Raw genomic sequence first — 25,451 nt, 5'->3', positions numbered from 1 at the left:
CTAAATATTCCAACTCACTTAAATTTAAAACCCTGTTATCTCGAAGTTTTCTCATGATCCCACCGAGTTCCAGATAACGAGGTTCGCCTGTAATTCAAAATGTAATAAAATAACATCTACTTAATTCAATCATCAATTAATATGTTAATCGGATATGCCTAAAATTTCAGACAACTACCACTTTCCCAGACCTCAGCCCTACGTTGGCCAATTCTGTTATTGACCCAGACGATACGCGAGACACACAGACACTTACCATGGACTGTGGCGCAAACACGGGGTTGTTTTCTATGGACCCTAGCACAGGGCGTGTCACCAAGGCAGCGGAGTATGACCTTGACGCCACGAAGCAGCCATCTGACACTGTCGCGTGCGTCGGTTAGTATTTTAGTCAATACTTCTTCTGAAATTCGGGTTTATTCCGAATGAATAGACTCTTACTATCATTCTGTTGTTCCAATGGTATTATCAACCAACTCTAATTATTAATGAGATATAAATAATTCCATTTATGTATTTATGCTACAGTTTTAAGACTATATCAAATCACGTGACAATGTACACACGTATATATTACCTTCCGAAATGATCACGGAAGGCGTCTTTATGTAGATTCATACGATTTTTTTATTACAAAGTCGCTTAATATCCAATCAATAATTTATCATCGGAAGGGATAAGATAAATAGAGCTCTACCAGAACTTAATTTTATTTGTCGATTTTTGTGTTCATGTATCAGATATATTCAGGGTGACATAGGTATATTTCTAAATTATGCATTATGTATTCACTTCGAAATATTTATTGGAAAATGTATTTTTTTTATTTTAATTTAACAACATTTGAGTTTCTAAACTGATTCTGCAGTAACGGCAACAGATGAAGCCGGACACACTGTCACGACTAATTTGAACATCATCATTAACGAGGAGAACGACAATCCACCTGAACTAAACCAAGATGTATACACCTACTTCCTTCCAATTAATACCGGAGCGGGGTCACAGTTCGGTCCCTTCTCCTCCACTGACGCTGACGTGCTCACTGACCATACAGACACCACCTACACCTTGACCGGGGGGTCGGGACTGTTTGGCTACACGGATTGCTGCAGGTAACTTATCTTTTTATAGATTTCATGTAAAAAGTTCACGAGGCGAGAGCCTTAAAATGTATAGCGCTGTCTTGAATCATTTATGTATAGAAATTCTTATCGTTTGAAGCTTCCCCTCTACAAAAACGGCCATTCTCATTATATATATATATATATATAGAGAGAGAGAGAGAGAGAGAGAGAGGGTGAGAGAGAGTTGAAAGAAACATTTTGAAACTTCCCCTCTACCAATATGGCCATTCTCACTATATATATATATATATATATATATATAGAGAGAGAGAGAGAGAGAGAGAGAGAGAGAGGGGGTGAGAGAGAGTTGAAAGAAACATTTTGAAACTTCCCCTCTACCAATATGGCCATTCAAACTATATATATATATATATATATATATATAGAGAGAGAGAGAGAGAGAGAGAGAGAGAGAGAGAGAGAGTGAGAGAGAGTTGAAAGAACCATTTTGAAACTTCCCCTCTACCAATATGGCCATTCTCACTATATATATATATAGAAAAAACTTGATTTGACGAGATGCGAGTAAATTATAAATAAAAATGATTTTTGACAAAAGAAGAAAGACGTTACATTTTGCACTAGCGCTTTCACTGTATTAGATCTTCAGGTGCATAGTAACTGTACAAGTCCATCTTTATTTCGTTCTTAAGTAAATAAGAGACACAAAAATTATTTTTTCAAAATTCAGTTTGGCGATTTGTGCAAACAAACATGTAGATATTTGAAAAATCATGTCGTCAATATTTTTATTGTATTTTTAATATATAACTACCATAAACACTGTTGAATAATGGTGCTTGTTGTCAATGTTTTAGGATTGTTCTACTCATTTCAGTGAATGGAAATGTCAGTATATATGTTTCAACTCTAATGTTGGTTATGCATAATCTTATCTTTGTCAAAATAATATTTATGTTTAGACATATCCCCTTTAGCTCAGATGCTGACCTTGTGGGAGATGACTTATTATCTTACTATGGACTTACAGGTCCAATCTCCTGGTGTTGCTGACCTTGTGGGAGATGACTTATTATCTTACTATGGACTTACAGGTCCAATCTCCTGGTGTTGCTGACCTTGTGGGAGATGACTTATTATCTTACTATGGACTTACAGGTCCAATCTCCTGGTGTTGCTGACCTTGTGGGAGATGACTTATTATCTTACTATGGACTTACAGGTCCAATCTCCTGGTGTTGCTGACCTTGTGGGAGATGACTTATTATCTTACTATGGACTTACAGGTCCAATCTCCTGGTGTTGCTGACCTTGTGGGAGATGACTTATTATCTTACTATGGACTTACAGGTCCAATCTCCTGGTGTTGCTGACCTTGTGGGAGATGACTTATTATCTTACTATGGACTTACAGGTCCAATCTCCTGGTGTTGCTGACCTTGTGGGAGATAACTTATTATCTTACTATGGACTTACAGGTCCAATCTCCTGGTGTTGCTGACCTTGTGGGAGATGACTTATTATCTTACTATGGACTTACAGGTCCAATCTCCTGGTGTTGCTGACCTTGTGGGAGATAACTTATTATCTTACTATGGACTTACAGGTCCAATCTCCTGGTGTTGCTGACCTTGTGGGAGATGACTTATTATCTTACTATGGACTATTCTTTCCTGTTTTTCCTTGCTGTGAAAGCAGTACAGTTGTATATTCTGTTTCTCCCTGAAGTGATGTCAGTTCTGTTTGATATTTTGTTATATAATAATATAAACTTTATTTATTTTACAACAATTGCAAAACAAGTTATGTCGACTTATTCTTATCACACTCGTTGGCCCGAATGTAAGCGCGCGAGGGGTCTTATTGTGGGAGGAAACGGGAGTACCCGGGGAAAACCCACGTGGTCGGACATGTGACCCCTTACCTTTTCACGTCCGTTCACGGGAATCGAACCCCGGTGGGCTAGGTGAAAGGCGAGTGCGTTACCACTGCGCCACCCGACCACCCATATTTTCTTTCTCCCTGCAGTGACAACAGAACTGTATTATATTGTTTATCCGTGTAGTGACGTCAGTACCGTATTATATTGTTTATCCGTGTAGTGACGTCAGTACTGCATTATATTGTTTATCCGTGTAGTGACGTCAGTACTGTATTATATTGTTTATCCGTGTAGTGACGTCAGGACTGTATTATATGTTTTATCCGTGTAGTGACGTCAGTACTGTATTATATGTTTTATCCGTGTAGTGACGTCAGTACTGTATTATATTGTTAATCCGTGTAGTGACGTCAGTACTGTATTATATTGTTTATCCGTGTAGTGACGTCAGGACTGTATTATATGTTTTATCCGTGTAATGACGTCAGTACTGTATTATATTGTTTATCCGTGTAGTGACGTCAGTACTGTATTATATTGTTAATCCGTGTAGTGACGTCAGTACTGTATTATATTGTTTATCCGTGTAGTGACGTCAGTACTGTATTATATTGTTTATCCGTGTAGTGACGTCAGTACTGTATTATATTGTTTATCCGTGTAGTGACGTCAGTACTGTATTATATTGTTTATCCGTGTAGTGACGTCAGTACTGTATTATATTGTTTATCCGTGTAGTGACGTCAGTACTGTATTATATTGTTTATCCGTGTAGTGACGTCAGTACTGTATTATATTGTTTATCTGTGTAGTGACGTCAGTACTGTATTATATTGTTTATCCGTGTAGTGACGTCAGTACTGTATTATATTGTTTATCCGTGTAGTGACGTCAGTACTGTATTATATTGTTTATCCGTGTAGTGACGTCAGTACTGTATTATATTGTTTATCCGTGTAGTGACGTCAGTACTGTATTATATTGTTTATCCGTGTAGTGACGTCAGTACTGTATTATATTGTTTATCCGTGTAGTGACGTCAGTACTGTTTTATATTGTTTATTCGTGTAGTGACGTCAGTACTGTATTATGTTCTGTTTATCCCTGCAGTATCTACAACAATGTCAACTTCAGTACGACAACTTATAACGTGGGTGATTCCTTCCCTATGACATTGACCGCATTAAACAAAAATGGTTTAAAAGATACTGCTACCGTTAATGTCATCCTCACTGATCCAGTCACCACAACAACTGTCACTGCTGCCACTACAACCACAACGGTAGCATCGGCGGCAACGTTAGCGTTTCCAAGCTTTGGTGGCAGTGGGAGTATTTCAAGCTTTCTTGATGACCCTGAAAACCTCGGATGGTTTATCCCGACTATGATCCTCTTAGCCGCCATGTTAGCGTTGCTAGGATACATGATATACAGATGTATTCGGAACCCTGGAACATTTGCCAAACTTGCCAATATTTGGTAAGTATCAACACAAAATTCATCAGCTGAACGATGCAGTTTGATTTCAATATTTCAAGTTCTAAATGTTGAAAAAGTGCTATCCATTTGTGTCTTTTATGCAATTTTCTAGTAGTACACAATAGGGAGGGAACAAATCTGAAAAAGAATAATTGTATGAAAAGCTTTCGTTTTCACTGCATTATGCTCTAGAAATTCATAGAGATGATTGGTTTTCTTTCGCTGAAGCAAGGGAAGGACTTTAAACTGTAAATGGCCACAACGCAGTAAGATGGCTACCAAGACAAAACCACCAAAAAGAATCGGAGCAAAAAACACTAAAGGGAACAAAGGAAACAAAGGTAGGTATCACAGATGAGTCCTAGAAGGACCAAACAACTGTATGATATAGTATCACTGACAAGTCCTAGAAGGACCAAACAACTGTATGATGTAGTATCACTGACAAGTCCTAGGAGGACGAAATAGCTGTATGATGTAGCATTACTGACAAGTCCTAGAAGGACGAAACATCTGTATGATGTAGCATCACTGACAAGTCCTAGAAGGACCAAACATCTGTATGATGTAGCATCACTGACAAGTCCTAGAAGGACCAAACATCTGTATGATGTAGTATCACTGACAAGTCCTAGAAGGACGAAACATCTGTATGATGTAGCATCACTGACAAGTCCTAGAAGGACCAAACAGCTGTATCATGTAGTATCACTGACAAGTCCTAGAAGGACGAAACATCTGTATGATGTAGCATCACTGACAAGTCCTAGAAGGACCAAACAGCTGTATCATGTAGTATCACTGACAAGTCCTAGAAGGACGAAACATCTGTATGATGTAGCATCACTGACAAGTCCTAGAAGGACCAAACAGCTGTATCATGTAGTATCACTGACAAGTCCTAGAAGGACGAAACATCTGTATGATGTAGCATCACTGACAAGTCCTAGAAGGACGAAACATCTGTATGATGTAGCATCACTGACAAGTCCTAGAAGGACCAAACATCTGTATGATGTAGCATCACTGACAAGTCCTAGAAGGACCAAACAGCTGTATCATGTAGTATCACTGACAAGTCCTAGAAGGACCAAACAACTGTATGATGTAGCATCACTGACGAGTCATAGATTGACGAAACAACTGAATGATGTAACCTCACTGATGAGTCCTATAAGGACGAAACAACTGTATGATGTAACATCACTGGCGAGTCCTAGAAGGACCAGACAGCTGTATGATGTAATACCACTGACGAGTCCTAGAAGGACCAAACAACTGTATGATGTAACATCACTGACGAGTCCTAGAAGGACCAAACAACTGTATGATGTAACATCACTGACGAGTCCCAGAAGGACCAAACAACAGTAGTATGTAGTAGCACTAACGAGTACTAGAAGGACCAAACAACTGTATGATGTAACATCACTGACAAGTCCTAGAAGGACCAAACCGTAAGAGAGTAGGCGAGCGATAGAGAGAGAGAGAGAGAGAGAGAGAGAGAGAGAGAGAGAGAGAGAGAGAGAGAGAGAGAGAGAGAGAGAGAGAGAGAGAGAGAGAGAGAGAGAGAGAGAGAGAGAGAGAGAGAGAGAGAGAGAGAGAGAGAGAGAGAGAGAGAGAGAGAGAGAGAGAGAGAGAGAGAGAGGGAGAGAGAGAGAGAGAGAGAGAGAGAGAGAGAGAGAGAGAGAGAGAGAGAGAGAGAGAGAGAGAGAGAGAGAGAGTATTTATTACGCTGTTATTCTGGTCTAGACTTGTTAATGAACATTAAATTCCGTACACTTTCATAACACGGCATAACATTGGCAACTCTGATACACTTAAAAATAAAATTCGTTACAAATATCATCTACTATACTGTACTTGTTAACTTTGAAAATTAGCCGGTCTCGAGAATAAGTCATCCTGAAAATAAGCCTTGGACTTCTTACCGCAAAAGGATCTTGGAAATAAGATGGTTTCGAAAATAACTCCCTATCAAAAATGTCATGTGCAACATTAAAAATCCCAATTTGTGAAGGTTCGATAATGAATACAGTGTGAAAAAACAAACAAACCTTGAGAAAAGGTCAGCATTACATGTTAATGTGGAATATAAAATATAAACAGAATATTCATGTTTTACGATGGAATTGTACTTTCCGTTTCCAAAAAGTAATGAAAATTGAAGACGCATGTGAATTATGTGGTATATCCTTATTAAGTTTTGCCAACAGTCATTGTAGACATACATATCTGCTACTCGTAGGGTATAGAATGAATTAAGTCCGAGACAGTCCGTACAGTTTACTGTTCTCCTTGTGATCTCGCATTTTGTTTACCATTTAAGTTCGCCAGTTGGATAAAAACGACCAGAATTATGAATGGAACATTTGGTCCCACTCCGACTTCGGAAACAAGGCGTAAGTGTTATCTCCTTATACTAGCATTTATTAATATAAAAATACTCCATTACGTCTTACTTACAGGTTCGGAATAAAATCGCAGTCAGTTAAAATCCAATCTATCTCTACATCATTTGAGTTATCTGCTCTTGCCAGCAGGTATTGATCGTTACGTTGTTACTTTGCATCAGAGAGTGTCCCCACAAACAGATGACATAACTATCAATATCTATTCACAAGAGAAGATAACTCTGCATCATGAAAAAAGATAAGTGTTTATAACGAGATCTCGAACGACCAAACTGTTAGATCATTTGATATTCACCACATTTCCTTATCATATCCTGCTCTCGTTTTTCTCTCGTACATAACGCGGTTTTATTTGGCAGAAATCATTAAACAATAACAATCGCTGACAATTCCTGTTCATTTCATATCTTATGTCTATTTCATGTCTCCTTATGCATGTCTTTTATGTCAATTATATATATATACATATATATCCACATCCATCCGTACCTATTCGCTGATGTTATTCATCATCGTCTATTTCAATTATAAAAGGACAATTCATTCAGTTATCCTATATGGTTTCATTATTTGCCAATAGATTAGCGATCACGTTTTCCTACGGCACGTGTTCTCGTTTACTCGTTGAAGTTTGGGTATTGACGACATGTCCAGTAATTAAATTGAAATTAAAATAAATCAGTGTTCTATTTTAGCCTTGATTGACAATTGACCTGTTTTGATAATATTGACATGTTGGTATTTTTGTTTTTATAAAATATTTAATCTATATATCAAATGGAAAGCACTCGTTGTAGACAAAATATGTTAATGATTCCTCTAAAACAATGCCATTCTATACGAATATAAATACAAGACAGTTCAATCGATGGACAGACATTCTGCTTCTCTGTCATGTCTTTGATCATTGTTACCCAGGCATTGTCATATACACTGTTATCAATACAATTTCAGTCGAGATTACATTCTAATTTCTTTAGTTGAAATAACATGTAAATGTGCTGCTGTAAAGCTAACGTATTTTATTTCAGTGTCGAACATCGATAGAGAAGTGAGATGGTAACTGGATCGTAACAGTGAAATAATTTCGGACGTTGGCATCAGACATTAAATGATCGGCCCAGTCATTTTAATCAATATTATCATGAATATCAGAGTTTGTATAAATTACAGACAAAGGTTTCCTTAATTGACATATTTATTGTAAATTTCAGTGTAGATTTCATTTTGTTTCAATTTTTTTGGAATTTTTGTAATCACTGGTTTTATATGATACAAAGTTTATAAATACGATATAATGTCATTATCGACATTGTATTAATGTGCAGTAGCATTTTGAAAAGTAACATTTATAAAATTTATTGGTATTGACAACACATATCTTATGAAGTGTCTTAAAAACAAGTAACATTGTCTGTAGTCATGTATGTACCTGAACAGTTTGATTTTAATGACTTACAGCGTATTCAGCTTACTTTACAATCCTTCTGATACAAGCAGTCAAACAACACTGTTACAACCTAGCTCATAATGCCATATAGTTAAGATAATGTAACGAAAAGTTGATCTTAATCAATAATAGACTATGATCACAGTAAAGTTTATCTTAATCAATAATAGACTATGATCACAGTAAAGTTGATCTTAATCAATAATAGACTATGATCACAGTAAAGTTTATCTTAATCAATAATAGACTATGATCACAGTAAAGTTTATCTTAATCAATAATAGACTATGATCACAGTAAAGTTTATCTTAATCAATAATAGACTATGATCACAGTAAAGTTGATCTTAATCAATAATAGACTATGATCACAGTAAAGTTTATCTTAATCAATAATAGACTATGATCACAGTAAAGTTTATCTTAATCAATAATAGACTATGATCACAGTAAAGTTGATCTTAATCAATAATAGACTATGATCACAGTAACATTGAGACCTAAAAAAGTTTAAAATTAACACACGACAAAAAAAAGTTTCACCAATTGAATGATGAAAGCAACATTTATGGTGTTGAGTAAAGCAAAACAACATATGATCGCATTTATAGTTCAACCTGTCTATAAGGACTACTAAAGGGAGCGGAGAAAAGTGGCCCTTATACACAGATGATCTTTATACAGAGGTGATCTTTATACACAGATGACCTTTATACACAGATGACCTTGATACACAGGTGACCTTTATATATTTGTTCAAGTACAAAGAATTGTATTGCATAAGAACCCAAAAAGTTGCATTTATACACAAATGACCTTACTACACAGGTGATATTTTTCACATGTGACCGTTATATACAGGTGGCCTCTATACGCAGGTGACCTTTATACACATATGACCTTTATACACAGTTGATCATATTTGTTCAAGTACAATGAATTGTATTACAAAGGAACCAAGAAAGTGGCCTTTGGATCAAACTGTTCTTAAGTTTTAAATGTTAATTAACGATATCAACTCAACAATGTTTAACGCTACTGTCAACGATATGTTTTCATCTTCTAAGGCAAATCTTGTACAAAACACACAAGTGAATAGTACCTTTTAATACAAATTAAGAATTAGATAGAGTAGGGTCAAAGATTGTACAAAAGACACACAAGTGAATAGTACCTTTTACTACAAATTACAAATTAAGACACACAAGTGAATACAAAAGACACACAAGTGAATAGTACCTTTTACTACAAATTAAGAATGAATACTACAAATTAAGAATTAGATACACAAAGATTGTACAAAAGACACACAAGTGAATAGTACCTTTTACTACAAATTAAGAATTAGATAGAGTAGGGTCACAAATTGTACAAAAGACACACAAGTGAATAGTACCTTTTAATACAAATTAAGAATTAGATAGAGTAGGGTCACAAATTGTACAAAAGACACACAAGTGAATAGTACCTTTTAATACAAATTAAGAATTCGATACAGTAGGGTCAAAGATTGTACAAAAGACACACAAGTGAATAGTACCTTTTAATACAAATTAAGAATTAGATAGAGTAGGGTCACAAATTGTACAAAAGATACACAAGTGAATAGTACCTTTTAATACAAATTAAGAATTCGATACAGTAGGGTCAAAGATTGTACAAAAGACACACAAGTGAATAGTACCTTTTAATACAAATTAAGAATTAGATAGAGTAGGCCCAAAGATTGTACAAAAGAGACACGAGTTGAAAACACCTTTCAATGCTGAAGAGTTAGATAGGGGAGAGCCAAACAATGAATGAAACTGCATCACACAGCTGTTCCGTCCTTCTAAGGTGATGCTAAGAGCCTAAATTTGAAGCCTACGAGGACTGAGGAAAATCCAAAGTGATCAAAAATCTAGACGGGAGGTGCAGTAACCCCATAATTATATAAATTTCGATGTTTTCATATATCTGATAATTGTAGAACAGCTTCAATTACATATGTGTATTTCAAACCGTGCCACTATTTAAATGGATTAAAACGTGGCATGCAGGTTGATGAATGACAAATCTTGAATGATTTCACGTACAATAATAATCACTTTTTTGTATTAAGTTAATGCATGATCATCCTTGCACATCAATATAATATTCGCACATCAAAAGGTCATAAACATCTGAATAATGAAAATTGCAAAGCATCAATATCTTACCCATATAGAGCTTCCATGCAAAATATCACCGTCTAATGACTATCCCTGAGCGTATCACTATGAATTTCTTACATGACAGGTGAACAGACGGAATGACGGACGAACAGACGGACAAACCATGGGTAATGTTTTATACGCATGATTTCTTGATGTCAGGGACAATTGATGTCCAGTGTAGCAAATATAAAACATTTACTCTAATATCCATTTTATAGTGACATTTTTTCGAAAAGTCCTAAAAACGACATTAAATGGCTCTGTCAAGTGGTTAATGATGGGTAATCAATTGGAGGTAACAGTGATGTAGTGATGTGTCTTTGAATTATTTTCCTGTCATCTTAATGAATCACTTTATCAAGGTAACACCTTACTGACACCTTACCCATTGCCAACTAAAACGGATTCAAAATGTCAACAACTGTTCACACTAAGACAATTTTACTCCCAGTAGAGCTAGTTCTTGGTGGGTAGACACAAATTCGAGACTGTCCAAATAGTAATTTCAAGCCTAGAACAAAAAATGTCATTTCAAAAATATGAAGCCCCATATTGTCAACTTCAATACAATTTTACCAATTTAAGATTTTATTTCTAACATTTCAATAAAAGGAAATTAAAATGAAGTAATCTAATAAATAAAAATGGCCCCTATAGCTATATATAGCTTATCTAATTACCATTTTCATATAGTTGTCTTTTTTAATTTAAATGTGAATTACTTTTTTAGATTGAAAGTAAGTCGACGAAGTAGACGACGTTTACCTTCCCACAACACATGGTCTTTAAATAATAAACTATTTATTTTACCACTAATGCAAAATAAGTTTTTCCAACTTATATTTAATCATTTTTGTTGGCCCGGATGGAAGCGCACGAGGGGTCTTACTGTGGGAGGAAACCGGAGTGCCCGTGGAAAATCCACGTGGTCGTTCATGTGACCCTTTCGAACCCCGGACGGCTAGGTGAAAGGCAAGTACGTTAACACTGCGCCACCCGACCCAACCTTTTCTTTTTCCAGATATTTTGCAATGGTTTCATTGCATTTGAGTTTGAATTAAATAAGAGGCTCAATAATAATAATGTGGACCAGTTTTGGCCGAAACTTGTTATGCTAGCTCCGTTGTTTGACGCTGACATCTTGAATGAAGTTTTAATGAAAGTTTACTTAATAACATTTCCAAATACTAATATTATGTAAAGTAACCGTGAGGTTATCAAGTTTACGGCAAGACTCTTATTCTACAATAAAGTACACAAATCTAATTTATCTAAACTCTACATTGAAATATAAAATTTTAAAACATATCTAAACTTTTTTTCTTCTCCTTCTTATATATATATATATTACTATGAAGTCGAAACACTGAGAGAGTGCCATTCAAAAATGCGAAATTACTATGTCCTTCTCCGGTACTCCCTATGAGTCTTTTTTCAAATGTGTAGAAATGCTCTTCTAGAGCGACACGAGCCAGGTCTGAGTAAAACTCCGCCAAAGAAAATACATGTCGACCAACCCTCCGAAATTGATCTGAAAACAACCCAGCATCAAGAACATGGCCAAACTAGCTTCGGGGCATTCTTCACCATTTTCCATGTTTATATCTGCAAAAGGAAAACTTTCTATAAGAATAATAATGTTACATATTGGCGCTTGATTTGAAAACTCGAAAATATTCACCAGGAAAAAACAAACTTTTTAAGAGATTGATTAAGGAATCAATCTGGATACGCCGCAGCGGACCAGTATTAATCAGGGACGAGGGGTTGGGGCAGTACTAAACAGGGACGAGGGGGCCACAGACTCTCGCACATATGTGAGCAAATGTTAACAAAGCGCACAGTTCATTGATACCATCATGTGCATTTTGAGTCTATAATCTGTTTACCACCTCGTCATGCTATTTTTAGACATAAGTGTGCATGGAGTTATCCGAAAAGTTTGTAAATTCCATCTCGTACACTAGGTACAGCCTCGAAAAACCTTTTTTGCAAACTTTTTATTCATTCGGGTTCTTTCATACCAAGCTAAAATAATTCCTTTAAATGTTTCATTAGATATCAAACAATCAATTTTACATTTCACCCAGACTCCACAGTGTTAAGTATTGCTGATAATGATATAGTGTTACTGAACAAAAACGGGAAAATCAAATAAATGAAAAGATATCGTAGCACAGCTTTCAACATCAAATGAAATTCTGTTTCTACTTTATATTTCAAGTTATTTACCATAATTGATTCATTGTATATAGTACCGCGTTATCAATAACATTTATCATTATCATTAGTACGGCCAGATAATTCGAAATCTTTATCAACTAAAAATAAAATTTGTGACAGAAAGATTTCTGAGGATTCATTGAGGATGTTTTGATAAATGATGAGGAATTCCGAGCAGAATATTTTCCTATAATGTGACTCAATTATTTGTTAAATCCAAACAATCAAAGAAGACATGCTGTGAAGGAGGAAGACTCAAGGGTTCAGCAAGGAATTTGTCGAGTTTATATTCTGATCTCCACATCTTCCGCGTACATAGTGTAGATTTCCAGCACGCGTATGGTTTAACTCGTATAACAACCAGTTGAAAAAAGTAGTTCCGCGTATAGCAATCAGTTGAAAAAAGTAGTTCCTCGTATAGCAATCAGTTGAAAAAAAAGTACGAGGAAAGTTAGTTATAAAGTGACAAAGATTACAGGAATAAGAATGTAATATCTGGTTGACACGTGTCGTTCATGTGTAATAGATGTGGAATTCTACAAAGTAATACCTGTGTACACGTGACATACACGTGTAATAGATGTGGAATTCTACAAAGTAATACATGTGTACACGTGACATACACGTGTAATAGATGTGAAATTCTACTTAGGAATATCTGGCTGACACGTGTAACATTCATGTGTAATAGCTGTGGCATTCTAAAAGGTAATACTGGAAGACACGTGACATACATGTGTAATAGTTTGGCATTCTACAGACGAATACCTGGCAGACAAGCGACATACACGTATGATAGGTGTTAATTTCTACACACCAATACCTGACTGACACGAGTCATACATGTGTAATAGGTTCGGCATTCTACATAGTAATACTGGCTGACACGTTTAACATACATTTGTAATAGCTGTGGCATTATTCAAGGTAATACTGGCTGACATGTGTCATATATGTGAAATTCTACAGAGTAATGCCTAGTTGACACGTGTCATACATGTGTACTAGGTGTGGCATTCTCCATAGTAATACAATTGGACAGGTGACATACACACAATATAGAGGAGTAACTTCTTGGTATATGTAAATTGCTTAACCTTGCTTCACACAAACCTCAATACACCGCTTAGTTAGAGAGAATTGATGTACCGCCCATTCGGTAAATAACATTTCTATTTCGTTTATCTTACCAAACAGGCTCTAAACAAACCCTCTTAAACCGAGTGGTATATTGAGATCTGTGTTTAGTAAAGTTACACAATTTGTAAGTTTAAAGCTCTAATGTTAAGGATTTCTTCAGGTCGTCGTAAATAAGGAAGAGACTTTTTAATCCAAGCGTGAGTTAATCTAAAATTTCAGAAATACCATCCAGTGTGGAGAAACGAGAATTTTTAAACCTATTGCGAAAAATAATGAAATTCCGGACAGCCTTTCGGTAAGAATAAACAAGACGGAGGAGATTAAGATATCTCAAATACATGAAGATTAAATTAATGAATTTAGACAATATTGAGGTTAGATTTCTTGGTTTTCCATGTTTGCATAATTTTTAAAAGAAGAAACATATATATTTATATATACTTATTTCCATAGTATTTAAGGACAGTTTCCCGTGAAAACTTTCCTTTGTTGACAGTGCAATATTATGATATTCAGAGAGGAAAATTACTTATTTCCAGTATCATAATTTATCGAGACTATGCCAAGCCTTGCGTGCAAACGTGTTTGTTCACCGTATGTGTTCTAATCAATTCATTTTTCTGGGTGAGGTTTATCACCGTATGTAATCACGATAATGCCTGACTCAATTTGTAATGAAAGTTTGTAAACGGAAGTCGTCCAGGAAGCATGCAATCATTATTTTAAAATAAAGTAATCCTGCTAAGGAACAATTAAGTCGAGCAATACATTCTTTTATCGGCTATATAAGGATGAAATATGATTTCTAGATAAAATTTGAATGGTTGTGAAATGTTGTCCAGTGACGTCATCTTAGGAAAGTTTTTGAATTCAGAAGTTTTGTGATAATCATCATCCGGGTCAGTAACCATGACGACACAACACTCAGTACTCTATGTAGAAGGTCACATAGGGACCTGAAAATGCATTAAGTCCAGTATATATCATACAATGTTAAAAAGGCCCTGTGATAGGTGATATGTTCATAAACATGTCAGCTTGCTACAATAACGACAAAAATACAAACAGGATAATCAAATCATAATCTAAACTCAAACTCAATAAAACTAGGGCATAGTATGGACGAAAAAGGTTCTACTTCATCAGCGACAATCATCATATCAATATTGGTTAAACCTATGACGTCACACTCAATACACACATTCTTGCAACTCTAATCCAATGAAATCACACTCAATACACACATTCTTGAAACTTTAATCCTATGACGTCACACTCAAGACACACATTTTTGCAACTTTGAACCAAGGAGGTCACACTCAATTCAAATATTCTTGCAACTTTAAACCTATGACTTCACACTCAATACACACATTCTCACGCAGTGTGTTTATCTTTATTTGTGGAAAAAAGGCAAATGTTATGCCACTTTATAAAAAAGAAGAAAAACATTCACCATCTAATTATAGACCGATAGCATTGTTATCCACGGTTGGTAAGGTTTTTGAAAGAGTGGTTTTTAAGCATGTTTATAATTATTTTTTTAACAAATCGTTATTTTATTCAAGGCAATCTGGTTTTATGCCTACACACTCAACCGTTCACCAACTCATTGAAATCTACCACAACATTTGTCTCAAACTTGAGGAAAAGAAACACACATGCATTGTTTTCTGTGATATTTCAAAAGCATTTGAGTTTGGCACAAGGGTCTAGTATCAAAACTTAAATCTTATGGTATAGCAGGAAACATTCATAACTGGTTAATACATTATTTAAAATCAAGACAACAAAGAGTATTTGTAGGTGAATATTTTTCTAATTACCAAACAATTAAAGCCGGAGTTCCCCAAGGTTCAGTTTTAGGGCCTCTTTTGTTCCTAATATACATCAATGATATAACTGATGAATTATAAAGTGTATCACGTTTGTTTGCCGACGATACTTCATTGACTTATGGCTCTTCCTCTATACTAGAAATAGAACGAATTTTAAAAATTTTGATATGCAGCGTATAATAGATTGGTCCAAAAAGTGGTTGGTAACATTTAATCCTATTAAAACTAATGTCATTTTTATCTCAAACAAGTTACGAAACAATGCCATTCATTTACAATTCGGTGAAACACGATTAAATATGTCAGAAAGCCACAGGCACTTAGGAGTTTTATTGAGTGCTAATGCAAAGTGGGGTAATCATGTTGACTTTATATATCAGTATTAAAAAAGATCAATGCCTTAAGGCCATTAAAATTTCTAGTAAATAGAAAAACTCTATCTAAAATTTATACCTCATTTATACTGCCAGTTCTTGAATACTCGTGTGAAGTTTGGAGTGGTTGTTCTAAATTTCATTCTGATTTACTAGAAAAATTACAATTAGAAGCAGCGAGAATTGTGACCGGTCTACCAAGTTACGTTACTAGGCAAGCATTATATTTCGAAACGGGGTGAGAATCATTAGAAAACAGACGAAATAGAAGAAATTTTATTTTATTTTACAAGATCCATAATAATCTAACACCTTCTTATTTACACGATCTTTTACCAACAGTTCACAGTAATTTAAACAGGTATGAATTAAGAAATAACAATGATTATGTATTACCGAATTATAGACTAACTAATACCAGACTGTCTTTTTTGCCTAACACTATTAAACTCTGGAACAATATTCCCGATGAAATAAGAAATCTACCAACTGTGTCTAAATTTAGAAAAGCTATCAGTCCAAGACAAAACAAATCTACTATTTTTTTTAGTTACGGACCACGTCGTTTAAATATAATTCATACTAAATTAAGATATAACTGCAGTGCGTTAAATAACGATTTGTACCGTGTAAACTTAGTAGAATCATCAACATGTTCTTGTGGACATTTTTGTGAAGATGCATATCATTATTTTTTTTTGAATGTCCTAATTATACTATTTTGAGAGCAAACATGTTTGTAAATTTTGCGTCCGTATTACCCAATTAATCTCGAAATTCTTTTGTCTGGAAAATCTTAACTCGCCGTTACTGAAAACGAAGACATTTTTCACATCGTACAAACATACATGCGGGCCAGCAACAGATTCTGACTTCATTCTGTGAATTGGTGATCTTGCCTTCTTCTCCTTACTGTATCTCTAATAGCTACTTGTAACTATATTAATTTTTCAATATTGAATGTTATCAATTAATTACGAGGAATGTTTGTCTGGCACTTTAGTTCAGCTTAATTGAAAGCCTTGAAGAGAACGAGATGGCCTATAGGAATGGTGTTTTAATGAACTGTGTAAGAAGGAATGATGTGTTGTGCAGTTATAGTGCCAGGCATGAGCGTTGACTACGTCAGATTGTTAAATCAGTTTCTTCTCTTCCTCTCCCATCTTTTCTTTCCTTCCTTTTTCCCTACTACATTTTACATTTAAAAATGAGTTGTAACTGTACATAGCTGTTGTGACATTCATTGTATATATTATTGTGGAGATGGCTCTTATAAGTTGAGATAACTTATGCCCAATCCATTTGCTTTCGGCAATAAAATATGTTTCAACTAAACACATTCTTGCAACTCTAAACCTATGAAATCACACTCAATACACACATTCTTGAACTTTGAACCTAGGAGGTCACACTCAATACACATATTCTTGAAACTCTAAACCTGTAAATTCCCACTCAATACACACATTCTTGCAATTCTTATCCTATGACGTCACACTCAATTCACACATTCACACATAACTTTAAACTTATGACGTCACACTTAATACACACATTTTTGCAACTTTGAACCTAGAAGGTCACACTCAATACACACGTTCATGCAACTTTAAACCTATTACGTCACACTCAATACACATATTCTTGAAACTTTAAACCTATGACTTCCCACTCAATACACATATTCATACAACTTTAAACTTGTTACGTCACACTCAATACACAAATTCTTTCAACTCACACCTACGACGTCACACTCAATACACACATTCTTGCAACTCTAATCTTAAGACGTCACACTCAATACACACATTCTTGCAACTCTAATCTGATGACGTCACATTCAATACACATATTCTTACAACTTTAAACTGATACAGGTGTCTATTCCAGGATTAAATAACTAATTCTGCACTACACTACAACCTGATGTAATACACGTGTATTTCGTCTGATACAGGTGTCTTTTCCGGGATTAAAGATCTAATTCTTTACTTATCTTCTATTTGATGTAATGCACGTGTATTTCGCCTGATACAGGTGTCTATTCCGGGATTAAAGATCTAATTCTGTACTTATCTTCTATTTGATGTAATGCACGTGTATTTCGTCTGATACAGGTGTCTATTCCGGGATTAAAGATCTAATTCTGTACTTATCTCCTGTTTGATGTAATACATGTGCTATAGTGGTATGACCAGATATAAATATGAATCCCTTCTTTGGCGAATCACCAGTTTTACATGTAACCCTGGAAAAACACTAGCCGCAATATAATTGGCGAGCTCTCTTTAGCTTGATCGGTCTGCGTCAAACGAGCAAGCCACAGTTCCCAGGATCGAATCATGACCTGCGTTACATCGGCGCCCACATAGGAACTCGGGAATAATATTTGGCATTGTCTCACAAGCATTGTAAAACTAGCCAGCCAGAGGTCCTGGGTTCGAATCCTGGCGCAAGCATCGAAATAAATAACGATCTCTGTTACATACATGTCAATAGATAACCGTCAGAATATATTCTAATCCTATTAAATGAAATCAATTTATCACGAGAAAACAATCAAATTTCCAATTAAAGTTATATAAAATGGTTGATTTATACTATTACTTGGAACCTGTTCAGCTATGTAGGTCTTTGTTCTCAGAGCCAGTATCACTCATAATGATTTAACTAAAACGGAGACCATGGTATGTGAAGTTTTAAATTTACATAATGTAAGTGATTCGTAGACTTAATTCTTAATTAAGGTCATGTGCAAGTCTCTCCTTATATATTAGTAAAAGTAATATTTCCCGGAAAATAATACAAAAATCAAGAAAATGCGAACATGGCAACATAATAATAATTCAAATTCAAATACTATAAAACTAGGGCAAAATATGAACAACAGAGAGATTGACTCCCGAAAAAGTACAACGGGAACCAGGTGTTCAGAATGAGCAAGCATCTTCTGCTTCATCGACAATACTTGCCATGTAAACATGGGTCAATCCAAGTAAGTAATGTCACGTTCTCAAATGAGAGCAAGGTATACAACAACGGAACTAGCCAGCAAACTAACTAGTTTCAAATACAGTGATACGAACAAGATTATCTTTTTTAGCATGGCACTGATTTAACGATATTTTATAGCTGTCATTACCTTCAAATCCTGTAATTTAGTTTACTGTTGCTTTTCGTCCTTTTAACAGTCAGGGTCATTTAAGGATGTGCCAGGTCTGGCTAGTGGAGGAAAACCGGAGTACCGGAGAGAATCCACTGACCTGTGTTCATTACATGATGACTGTGGCCCCTCTCTAATCCTATACAGACCTGCTTACATCTCTGATATCTACATACACGAATGTATGTATGATAATGATATATTGAAAGACATTTTAATTCATTCGAATATATATGTACTTTCGAAATTTATAGATATATGTAAATTATGTGATTTATTGAATTATGGAACTAGTGTGCCTCCCCATCTAAATTTTGACTTTTCTTTCGGTTAGTGTTGGTTTCCCTCAGTCGCTCACTAAATATTAAGGCTCCTAGCATCACTGACGAGTCCTAGAAGGACGAAACAGCTGTATGATGTAGCATCACTGACGGGTCCTAGAAGGACGAAACAGCTGTATGATGTAGCATCACTGACGAGGCCTAGGAGGACGAAACAGCTGTATGATGTAGCATCACTGACGAGGCCTAGGAGGACGAAACAGCTGTATGATGTAGCATCACTGACGAGGCCTAGGAGGACGAAACAGCTGTATGATGTAGCATCACTGACGAGGCCTAGGAGGACGAAACAGCTGTATGATGTAGCATTACTAACTAGTCCTAGGAGGACGAAACAGTTGTATGATGTAGCATCACTGACGAGGCCTAGGAGGAGGAAACAGTTGTATGATGTAGCATCACTGACGAGGCCTAGGAGGAGGAAACTGCTGTATGATGTTGCATCACTGACGAGGCCTAGGAGGAGGAAACAGCTGTATGATGCAGCATCACTGACGAGGCCTAGGAGGAGGAAACAGTTGTATGATGTAGCATCACCGACGAGGCCTAGGAGGAGGAAACAGCTGTATGATGCAGCATCACTGACGAGTCCTAGATGGACGAAACAGCTGTATGATGTAGCATCACTGACGAGGCCTATAAGGAGGAAACAGCTGTATGATGCAGCATCACTGACGAGGCCTAGGAGGAGGAAACAGCTGTATGATGCAGTATCACTGACGAGGCCTAGGAGGAGGAAACAGCTGTATGATGCAGCATCACTGACGAGGCCTAGAAGGAGGAAACAGCTGTATGATGTAGCTTGTCCCTCCCAGTTCTTAAGGTCGGATCATGTTTCATGAGATATCTCGTTATCCATTTTTATTCTAGATTCTTCTCTCGTCTGTGCCCCCTAGTGGAAATGGTAAATAGTCTTGGTCCTGAAAGTCTCTCCATATGTATTGAAAAAAGTAATATTTTCCAGGAGATAATTTATATACAGAATCTGTGTTGATATTCACACAAAATAAAAATTCCAATGAAATGTTACATTTCTTTACTTGGATACATCAATAAAGTAGCATTAATTCTCATCAACTTTCTCATCCTTTTGTAACATAAATTGATCATCAATTTTACACCATTCATTCGTAAATCATTCCAAACATGCACAGTGTATGGTACAACATATTTTTAATCAATCAACACGTGAAATTTCAGTTGATACCTCATGTAAAGTATGATAACTCCTGATCAATCCTGAGGTACAACCTGTAGCAAACAATATAGACTTTATATCCCTCTACAGACAATAAAACCCTAACTTTGGTACACTGAATACTCCTACAATATTATATAGACTTACAGACCTAATATAAAACCTCAAATACATATCAGATTAACCATAATCTAAAAATTAATTATACCTTAATCTATCATTGTATATCATACACACCCAAAGTAATGAAATGACGATACCTTTTGACAGTCCAGCAATAAGGTTCATCGCCCTCAAAACCAACCTGGATCATGTTCAGGTGAGTGGTGCAGAACTCTGGATAGAAATCACTCAATGCTCATCAATCTGAAATCATTCTGCATGCTACCCAAAGAAATTTGCATATGGTCTTGTTCGAGAACACAAACATAACAGTATAGAATCATCTGTGATTTCAGCGTCCTGGGAATCACAAATCATCTTTTGTAGGAATCCAACCGCACATCTTGGATCTCCACATGCATTTGAATAAGTTCCTCAGGTTTTAAGGGAGATAGCAGAATTATTTACATATGACTATTAATTTAGATTGTTACATTTCTAACCCAATCTTTCCCTACTAGTTACCTCCCCTAATGTAAACAGAACATGACCCTGATGATATACTGTATAAGACAATATTAATATAGGTTTTTTCTGACTAATGATTAATCACATTTCAAGATCTGACAAACGTGTAATATACAAGAATTTACAACAAATAGAACTCAGTCATTATAATCATATTCCTTGGCCCACTGTCACATAGGAAACCGTCACCATGGGGATCATTGTCAACAAAGTATTAGGAATCATCATGTTACAACAGTACAGGTGACTAGAATTGTACTAAGTATAAAAGTACTACATATACATGTGTTTACATAAATCATCAGGAAATTTCAAACTAGTTTAGTATTACAAATTCCTATTGTACTCACAAACACAGAGAAATGTAATTCCTGTAAAGACTAATGAATTCTTTCAATCTTAGTAGATTTTAATTTTTATTCTAAATCGTTCTTGTTAATCATTAAAAATGAAAAAAATTACAAAAATAATAATAATAATAACCCCACTTTGTCAGACAAATGAAGAATTTCATTTAATACTAGTAATACCCTTGTAATTAGAGACAAACTACTGTGTTGTTAAAACTACCACTTTCACCTTTTAACGTCAAAACTATAAAGTTACTTATTTTACAGCAATTTAACACTTAACGGAAAAACCAATCCCTGCAAATAGTGAGACAAGTTTATCACTTGTTATCAATGTCATCAGGATTAAGAATTTTTTTGGAAACATACTTAATTCTATAGTACATAACACACAAAGTTTGACCCCAATATATAAACATTGTGTACTGGTGCAAATGCATCACCACATAAACCTCAGGATTTTCTGGGCGTTTTAAATACTTGTTAGTCAGAAGAATGATGTGGCAAAACATTCATAATGTATGCTTTTTTATGACAGACTTCATTCTGATCACATTGTATGTAAATAAATGAGAAGTTGAGTTTAAGGATTTGGCATTCAGTTAAATGCTTGGTACTTACATGTCTTGTAAAATGACCTTTAGATACCTTGATAAAAATCTCCATTTTTCTCCTTAATAAGCAGCAAGCAAATCATTGTTAATATAAAGATATAAAACAAAATGGGAAAAACCTCTGAATAATAAAGCACAGGCCCTTTCATATTATATCTTTACACGTTTTCTCTCTTTTCTATGACGTCATAATGGAAAATTAAGCCGTTATTGATGATGTCATATTGTGTTACCGCGTAGTCATCCATGTAGTACAACTGAGGTAATACAACTAATTGTAAAAGTGTATAAAGATTTGTAATAAAAGTGTTAATGTTTTACTAATAAGAAGTGTTTCCAATTTCCTCCTTTTCTGTATATGTACTGCACACTGTGAATTCAACTTTCTAATATATATAGGCAAAAGGACTTTAAAACATTTCTTTTTTTTAAAAAAAAATTTATACGGAGACTGTTTTAGAAAGATAAGAGGAAGGAAAGTATTGTATCAAACTGTTTAAACCTAAGCTTAATAGTCTTGTATAAGATTCATCTCCTTTTGTGACATCACCAAATCTATGATGTTAAAATGTATCGCCATGGTTACTATGTAACTATGTATTTATTGTTAAGTATCTGAAGATGATTACATAAAGCACTGACGCTTAACGAAGACCTTGCACTTTTAAGATATTTTAAACTGGACAATTTGAAAATAACTTTATATATTTCACTTATTGCATGGCCAAAATAACTAATTAACACTCATAGATCTGGGATGAAAAAAAATCAAATTCTTTGCACTGAAGTTAAAGCACTTTATATATTTATTCACAATCACAAATATCAACATGATTTATCAACCATTACTAATGACTCTAATAAATACTGGATTACTCCAACATCACCATTAAAAATGGCTTCAATACTTCTTCAATTACTTTTTAGGTAACCATCATTCTGATCTATAAATTATATCATGTTCTTCCATGGGGAAGGGTTTTATTCATACACATTTTAACATATCACAATAAGTGCACATACTTTTAATTTTCATAACAGATATAAAACACTATCATATTCTCCATTTTCCAACAACATCTTTTTAATTATTTTTTGGAATGTAAAGTGTTAGTATGAGAAATAGAGTATTCATAACTAAATTGAAGGGATATGATTAATATACAGAGAAAGGACCGAGATATTATCTAATCATAGTTTAATTTTAATTTAAACATTAATTAGTATAACACATCCACAAATCTAAACAGATTTTATCTCACTCTTACTGCATATCACAATCAAAATACAACAGTATTAAACATTCAAATCAAATCTTTTGTTCGTATGTTGATTATTTTTAAACACATTACAGATATAAATATTTTTGCTATGGATGATGTATGTTCAATGAGGTCTCTATATGTGTTACTTTTTGTATCGTGAGCCACAAGAAACACATCTTGTCATTAAATGTCTTCTTGCTCCTAACTATTTCTGAATCAAACAACATATTTTCAATGATTTCAATGATCTTACAGAATTATACCTTAAATCAGTGGCATACATATATCGGTTTCTTTCTAAAAATCTACTCATAACATGTGAATACAGGGTAAACTACATTAATGTGTTTTTCCTGGCAGATATACCGTCTAGTGCCACTAGGTTATGACAAGGATGGCTGATGGTAGATCAATATGGAAGTTTTACAACTCAATGTCTATACAGAGAGTACAGTATTGATATCGTTAAGTTGTTTCTGCTTTAAATGAAAACATCCACTATTGTAATAATGACTGCATACTGGTTATTGATGGACTTATCACAAGTGACGAGATACAGTGACTAGGCCTTGGCAGGGACGAGACCGGGGGTGTCCTTGGATGTGGTGTTTTCTAACTGTCGACCCAAGTACTCCCTATAAAATAATATATAAAGCAAGGTTAAACAAATATGTCCAAGAATATAACATATTCCCCATTAGTACACAAATTTGAGTCTGAACCACTGTACAACAAAAGTACAGAAACTCAAGGTAAAACAAATTCTATTAGTTGTACAATGTACAACAAAAGTACAGAAACTCAAGGTAAAACAAATTCTATTAGTTGTACAATGTACAACAAAAGTACAGAAACTCAAGGTAAAACAAATTCTATTAGTTGTACAATGTACAACAAAAGTACAGAAACTCAAGGTAAAACAAATTCTATTAGTTGTACAATGTACAACAAAAGTACAGAAACTCAAGGTAAAACAAATTCTATTAGTTGTACAATGTACAACAAAAGTACAGAAACTCAAGGTAAAACAAATTCTATCAGTTGTACAATGTATCTCATGATACTTCCCAAACAACATATAACAATATTACACAGAAACTGCAGCTAGACCAAATTTTATCAGCTGCATATCACAATACTTCCCAACCAGCATACAATAATATTTCACAGAAACTGCAGTTAGACCAAATTTTTGGAGTAATGCTATAACTTTATGAAACGGTGGATACTGGTTTATAGTCCCTCAAAAACATTTATTCAAATTTAAAAGATGTTTTTTGCCCTTCTTCAGCTTTCAAAATATACAGTTCTGTCTGATTTGAAATATCGGGCAGAAGACGGCCCTATGCTTTTCTATATATAGGTATTTATGGTCAATATCTGCGATTTACCTGTCACTTACAAACAAATATAAAGATATGTCAATGTAATTCTAACTTACCAGTTATGTACCATAAGCTTCTGTACTGCTATCAGAGCCTCAAATCTCACATTAGGATCATCGTGAGAAAGGTACTGCATCACCAGTTGTTTACCTCCAAGTTGTTCTATAACACTGAAACAGAAACAATACTCTGTATAAACACATCATCATAAACCACTTGGAGTTCAATGATGTATAAACACATCATCATAAACCATTTGGAGTTCATTGATGTATGTACACAGAAACATAAACCACTTTGAGTTCAATGATGTATAAACACATCATCATAAACCACTTGGAGTTCAATGATGTATAAACACATCATCATAAACTATTTGGAGTTCATTGATGTATGAACACAGCATCATAAACCACTTGG

At 34.9% G+C, this 25,451-nt stretch overlaps 2 protein-coding genes across 2 annotated transcripts in view; one reads left to right on the top strand and one right to left on the bottom strand.

The window, feature by feature from the left end:
* Window positions 1–6,855, top strand: part of LOC132558167 (uncharacterized) — a 75,638-nt gene extending 68,783 nt beyond the window's left edge. The window contains exons 26-30 of the mRNA XM_060222699.1: window positions 171–378; window positions 869–1,115; window positions 4,081–4,449; window positions 4,678–4,790; window positions 6,779–6,855. Coding sequence (XP_060078682.1) covers window positions 171–378; window positions 869–1,115; window positions 4,081–4,449; window positions 4,678–4,790; window positions 6,779–6,855 — 1,014 coding nt within the window. The remainder of the gene's footprint in view (window positions 1–170; window positions 379–868; window positions 1,116–4,080; window positions 4,450–4,677; window positions 4,791–6,778) is intronic.
* A 13,787-nt stretch (window positions 6,856–20,642) lies between these two features.
* LOC132558166 (V-type proton ATPase subunit H-like) overlaps window positions 20,643–25,451 on the bottom strand; it is a 37,459-nt gene continuing 32,650 nt past the window's right edge. Inside the window, exons 12-13 of the mRNA XM_060222698.1 lie at window positions 25,088–25,201; window positions 20,643–24,281 (exon numbers count right to left, since the gene is read on the bottom strand). Coding sequence (XP_060078681.1) covers window positions 24,209–24,281; window positions 25,088–25,201 — 187 coding nt within the window. The 3' untranslated portion in view covers window positions 20,643–24,208. The remainder of the gene's footprint in view (window positions 24,282–25,087; window positions 25,202–25,451) is intronic.

This window comes from Ylistrum balloti, unplaced genomic scaffold, assembly GCF_031769215.1.
Source record: "Ylistrum balloti isolate Yb309-2 unplaced genomic scaffold, AGI_CSIRO_Ybal_v1 Utg370766, whole genome shotgun sequence".
Lineage (NCBI taxonomy): Eukaryota > Metazoa > Mollusca > Bivalvia > Pectinida > Pectinidae > Ylistrum > Ylistrum balloti.
The sequence above is the reverse complement of the archived record's forward strand: the minus strand, read 5'-3'. Positions and strand labels throughout refer to the sequence as shown.